We start from the raw sequence: 5,906 nt of genomic DNA on the forward strand, positions 1-5,906 counted from the left end.
TGACTACGTCATGGTGAGGCCTCTGCTGATTGGCTAGCAGAGTTTGTAGGCGTGGCAACGTAGATAGTAACAGCTATGGTGAACAATCCCTACATGCAAGAAGTAAAGGCAGCATTTGATAATAGCACAGCATATAGAACATAGAGAATACAAAATAATACATAATAAACTCTGACAACTTGTTACATGAACTTATACTCTATGATAGATTAAACCCCACTGACTTTCTGGAATCCTATATAGTGTTATGGAGTAGTAGAGAATTACATCCAATAATAATTATTATAGCTATATATTATCTAAAAGTTTGAAAACGGAATCAGAGGCATTTTCTTGGGATTCTGACTGCAGAGAACCACAGTGAGAGTTTCATTATCCACACATGAAGAAAACATGGAACCAAGTTGGAAAAAAAATAGTTCTCATGTAATCAGAAAGTTATGGGTTTGATTCCATTTTCCTCTCCTGCACGTCAATGTACCTCTGGGTCAGTCACTTCAGTCCTAATTTATCACCAGTCTGCATGACCCGAGTATGCCATTTTATTTTGTGCATAAAATAGCATCCATGGAAGACAGTACATGAACACAAGTGTCCACTACACACACACACACACACACATATATATATATATATATAAAAGAATTTCCAAGATCCTTTGGAAAATATTCAGTGGACTGATGAGACAAAAGCAGGTGTGGAATTGTTAAATCTGACAATAAAATGAAGGCAGCGTCTCTAAAGCTAACATTCCAGCTGCTGATCACAGCATGGCAGAGGATTTGTGAGAGTCTGTGGCTTCTTTGTTCTTTGTTCCTTCAGGATCTGGATGACTTGTAATAAATTATGGAAAAGTGAATTCTGCTTATTAGCTGGATATCAAGGGGAAATCTCTGGTTACACACAAAGTCAACATCTGAATCACTCAAAAAAAGAAAACAAAATTATGGTTCTAGGGTAACAACCCAGATTCAAACCTGACATGAAGAGAAATGACCATAAAAAGGCCGGCTTCACACCAGCCATGTATAAATGCACACCTTTGGTAATATTCTGGATGAAAAGGCTGATTCAGGGTGACATCATGAGATAATATCTATTATTTAGAAACCTTTAACAACATCTTATGGTGTAATACTTTTCAATAGGATTTATTTAAATACAGACAGAAATAATATTCACAAAGAACTGACTTTACATTTTGAAATTGCAGACAGCTACCACAGCTTAAACAAAACGTAAAGGAGATGAGCATTTTTTTTACATATCAACTCTCAGGTATACCGTTTAGTCATGGGGTTATATGATGACAACCTGGAAGTGAGACGTTTCAGGACACAGAGCTTTGAACTGTGTGCAGTGCTTTAATACATCCAGCTAAATACATCGCCATAACAAAATAACATCAAAACAATCTATACATTGCTGCATGTGCAATCTGTTTCTTTTTAATGTAAAAGAATGAAGCTTTATAAATATGATTTTACATTGTCAGTTGACTGGAGTCCTTCCTCTAATACAGCAGTGATGCTCAGTGACCCTCCTTTGCTGTGGTTTCTAGGTGTAACTTAAGCTGCAGAATAACGGCATCAAATGCATCACAGAGCGGGAATAAAAACTGACAGCTGGCACCAAGAAGTGCTCCCTTAACACACCCAAATACACCAACGTTTACATGGGTTCACGAGTGCCTCTGCCTACTGAACAAGCTGCTTCGTCTGAAGGGCGTCTACAGGAAGTAAGGGGTCGTTGTTCGGGGAGGGATGACTCTTTCGGAGTCAGGCACTGCTCTGAAGAGCTTTGGCTCCCTTGTGTTAACGTCTTTGAAGACCATGATGGATGCGATGTTGCCGCAGCGGTAGCAGTAATTGGGAGCCGACCACACCGTGACCAGCTTCTCGTCAAACATGAACTTGTAGCCTTCGTGGACGAGCTGATGTGCCCTGCAGATGAGCTTCAGACTATTGATGTGAACAAACTGCAGAAAGAGAAAGACAGATAATAAAAAAAGCAGGAATTGTTAGCTGAATTTTTAGCTTTTTGTGAAATTGAAGAAATTACTCCAATTTTGTTGTTTCCATCAACTATTTCTATTGTGATACTAGCAGGTAAAATAAACGTAGGTGAAAACATGATTATTGTGAAAGTTTTAACAAGTATGTAAGAAATTTTTCCTTTGTAAAAGTCACATACTGCAGCTTAAAAGGGAGAGATTTGATGAGATCTTCTTAAGATTTGAGACAAGAACATAAGGACAAGTCTTATGTTGTATCCCCATTAACTCACTATTGGACTGAATAGTGAGTATAGGAGAATAGGACTTCTATCTTCCAGTTCTTATTGTTTTGTCTTTGTTGTTTAACTATATGATTTATTACAGGTTGATGAGCATTTGACCCATTAAGTTCATGTAATGTTTTCCACCACCTACCTCATTTGTAACTTTAGCTCCAAAGAGCCAGCCGGCTCCTCTGGGGCTGATGGCCCAGGTGTCTACGTCTTCAGGGTCCGACCACACCAGGTCACAAAAAGCTCCTTTATGAGGGATCTCCTGATTTCGCTCGATGGTTCGGATTTGATCGAGGGTCTTTATGTCCGGAGAGAGGCCGCCGTGGACACACAGAATCTGCTCGTCCATCAGCTGACAGACAAGGACAGGAACACAATCACGCTTCCTTCTCAGCTGGATGTGGCAAAACTGTTTAGGTTTATCCAAAATGCATTTTTCATGAAAACAAACATGACATATTCTATACTTACAGCTGCAACTGTTAGCATGTCGAATACTTTAGTGCAGTACCGCCAAGCGTTTGCATTCCCGTATTTGGTTTGGCACTCGTCTGTGAAACATGAGACGTTCCCACAGAGTTTAGGGGTGTGGGCAGCCGGCGCTTGGCATTTTCTACTAAACTAACCTCACCATAAAAGCCGTAGACTTGCGTAATCTGCCTGCTCTCATGGTTCCCACGCAAAAGTGTGATGCGGTCGGGCCACTTGGCTTTCAGCACCAACAGGTAGGTGAAGGTCTCCAAGCTATAATATCCTCGGTCAACAAAATCCCCCTGGAGACAACAGAGGCTGGTCACACAAACTCCAAACATCACGACTCTCAAGTTCAATCAGACAGAAACCAACAAACCATGAAGATGTAATTGGTGTCTGGAACCTGGCCGCCAGTTCGGAACAGCTCACACAGGTCATAAAACTGACACAAGCAGAGGAGAAATTACGTTTGGACCTTATATTTCCACAAAACACAACCAGGATCTTTTTTGTTTTACAATGCAGAACAAAAATAAAAACCCAACCTGACAAATTTACAGAAAGCATCTTACCTGTCCGTGAATGTCTCCACATACAGTCACTGGTGTAGAAACGGGCTGAACGTTGGACTCCTCCAGCAGAAGATCACACACATAGTCGCATAACCTCTATGGGAAAGAAGCACGGTCAGAGGGAACGGCCTGCAGCTGACCAACATGTCCACCTTCAGATGGACAAACTCTAAAGAGAAAAGGAACTGCTTGTTTAACTCCTGTTCTGGCCTCTCTGCACTGGCTCCTGGTGTATTTTAGGACTCATTTTAAAATTTTGGTTGTAACTTTTAAAGCACTTCATGGTGAGGCTCCCAAATTTATATTGGACCTTTTGAAGCCTCTCTGTCCATCTAGGACTCTGAGGTCTTCTAATCAGATGCTACTGTCGGTTCCAACTCATTTTAAAACTCGTGGTGACAGAGCATTTCAGGCGGAGGCCCCAAGGCTCTGGAACGATCTCCCTCTATCAATGCACTGCTCCGCGTCAACTAACGCATTTAAAAAATAGTCTCAAGACTTATCTCTTCAGACTGGCTTTTGGTTAATTTTGCTAATTGATTTTAGATTATTTTATTAATGATGTGTTTCCTTTTTTTGTAAAGCACTTTGTGCCAGTTAAAATCATATGTTTTTTAATCTATCTTTGCCTAATTTCGTTTTGTGTATTTGTTATTTTGTTTCTTGAAGGACTTTGTGGTTCTTATCTTGAAGGGGTCACAAGGGCTCTGGAGTTAAGGTTACGTCAAAAACGTCAAAAGGAATGAATATCTTTGGAAGGCACTGTTGATCAGTGTTGTTGCTTCCATCGTATGTGACGTTCTGTAGTGCTAAAAATATGATCATGGCAAGTGGGCTAACGGATCAGATTATTAATGCCGCTCGAGTGTGATAGGTAGAAAAGATTGAAATGTAAAAGAAATGGAGGAAGCAAACAAGCCGGCTGTGTCTGGCTCCAGCTTCATAACATTCCTCGGTGAGATAAACTGTTGACTGAACACTATTCACTTCCTGTCCAAAACAACAGCTTAGCATCATCAGCTACAACAAGCTAACGTCCCCTTCTTACTCTGTTCCTGTTTACTACAACAGAGAGACAGCGCTGCTAGCCATTCTCAAACACATGTCTGTATAAAACACGTTTCACAAACGTCACATTTACCTTGAGGTCATTTTCCGGGAGGTATTTACACTGTTTGGCAATCTCCGCATATTTATCTAAATCTAGCGGCGCCATTGTACCGCGAAGAGTTGACTCTTGCGCGCTTCCTGCGACGCTCCAGCGGAGTTCCACACACCGCTTCTGTTGCGCTCTACCGCCACCTACAGTCTGCGCGATCGAACTGAACATGTACCAATCGGAACCAAGCTGAAGCTCAGTATAAGTTCAAGTAGAACTATCAACTAAACACCTCACATTTCCATTTCCCTGTAAACGAAAGGAAGGAGATTTAAACACGTCAAATGAAAACTTTATCTCAAGGAAATTTAAAAATTATAAATTTATATTTGATGGAGACAAATGTCATTTGTGTAAAACTATATTATTATTATTCATTTTGAAATCAGCACATGAATGGCTGGCTTCAAGCTCAATTAATGTATATCATATAGGCTTCTTAACTTCTTGGTAGTTAACTTCCTGGGAAAATCATATGTATTTTCCCAGGCTTTTATCTATGTTTTGTATGTTTTTAAGGCTGGTTTCTATTGTACAGCATTTTGTGATTTTATGTCTGTGAAAAGCCTTAGATGTGTTTATTCTTTTGCTATATTTTCACAAATGTATATTTCATGTGTACCTTTTTTATGGAAAAATTATGAATAAATACATAAAAATAGGGTCTATGACAAGAAACATCTTTGTAGAACAAAGGTAAGGCTTAAATACAAAGTCAAATAGATTGTTAGAACAGGCAAAGCATCAGAAGCAAAGGAATTCAAGGGTGTGAGATTGTGTTGATATGCTGATAATGCTACCCTCCATCTTATCACCTGGGAAACATCCAATAACAATTGCAGGAATAATTAATATTGAAACAAGAAAATAACCAAATAATCTGTAACAGAAATTAACGAGTAGTTGAACTCATGATTAACTAACTTTATCAGTAATTGTGCAAATGCAAAATAAAACTAAAGCTACTTCAACTGACACTGAGATCAATGTCAGTAATAGATTTAGATACAATGTAAAATAAATGTAATCAGCGATAGAATTATGAATGGTTATTTGTTTTAGAAATCCATCTGAGGAAGTGATTTTCTTATCCCACTAGACAATAAATTGGTCAAAGCTTACAGAAAAATTGTCAACTCCTCACTGATTTTCTTCTTTGATAATCATTAAATTCCAGTCTGTGTTTAAAACTCATCCCAACACTCAGCTTGCTTTGTTGACATTTTGATATGCTATTCTTTGATAATATACTATGATAAATGTGTTTTACTTGTACTATTAGATTTACTATTTATCTTTGACACACAAGATCATGAGATCCTTAGCTGTAGGTTTGACTAGAGGGTGGGTGTCACAGCTTTGACCCTTCAATAATTTAGGTCCTATCTATCTATCTATCTATCTATCTATCT

General features: G+C 39.0%; 1 protein-coding gene across 1 annotated transcript; it reads right to left on the reverse strand.

The window, feature by feature from the left end:
- Window positions 1-1,595: 1,595 nt before the first annotated feature.
- Window positions 1,596-4,636, reverse strand: LOC103469585 (serine/threonine-protein phosphatase 6 catalytic subunit). Its single transcript, XM_008417354.2, has 7 exons — window positions 4,477-4,636; window positions 3,336-3,431; window positions 3,140-3,205; window positions 2,921-3,062; window positions 2,761-2,840; window positions 2,432-2,641; window positions 1,596-1,978 (listed from the first exon to the last, which is right to left on the reverse strand). Exons 1-7 carry the CDS (start codon window positions 4,549-4,551, stop codon window positions 1,730-1,732), a joined length of 918 nt encoding a protein of 305 aa, XP_008415576.1. The 5' UTR covers window positions 4,552-4,636; the 3' UTR covers window positions 1,596-1,729.
- Between the last annotated feature and the right edge of the window lie 1,270 nt (window positions 4,637-5,906).

The sequence above is a fragment of the Poecilia reticulata genome, chromosome 9 (genome assembly GCF_904066995.2).
Source record: "Poecilia reticulata chromosome 9, P_reticulata-male-v2, whole genome shotgun sequence".
Taxonomy (NCBI): domain Eukaryota; kingdom Metazoa; phylum Chordata; class Actinopteri; order Cyprinodontiformes; family Poeciliidae; genus Poecilia; species Poecilia reticulata.

Excerpts from the sequence above, each read along its gene's own strand:
- LOC103469585 (XM_008417354.2), bottom strand. The coding sequence starts at position 4,551 with ATGGCGCCGCTAGATTTAGATAAATATGCGGAGATTGCCAAACAGTGT. Across the intron at positions 3,432-4,476 it reads TCCCGGAAAATGACCTCAAG|AGGTTATGCGACTATGTGTG; the intron begins GTAAATGTGACG and ends TCTTTCCCATAG. Across the intron at positions 2,642-2,760 it reads ACATGCTAACAGTTGCAGCT|CTGATGGACGAGCAGATTCT; the intron begins GTAAGTATAGAA and ends CTTGTCTGTCAG.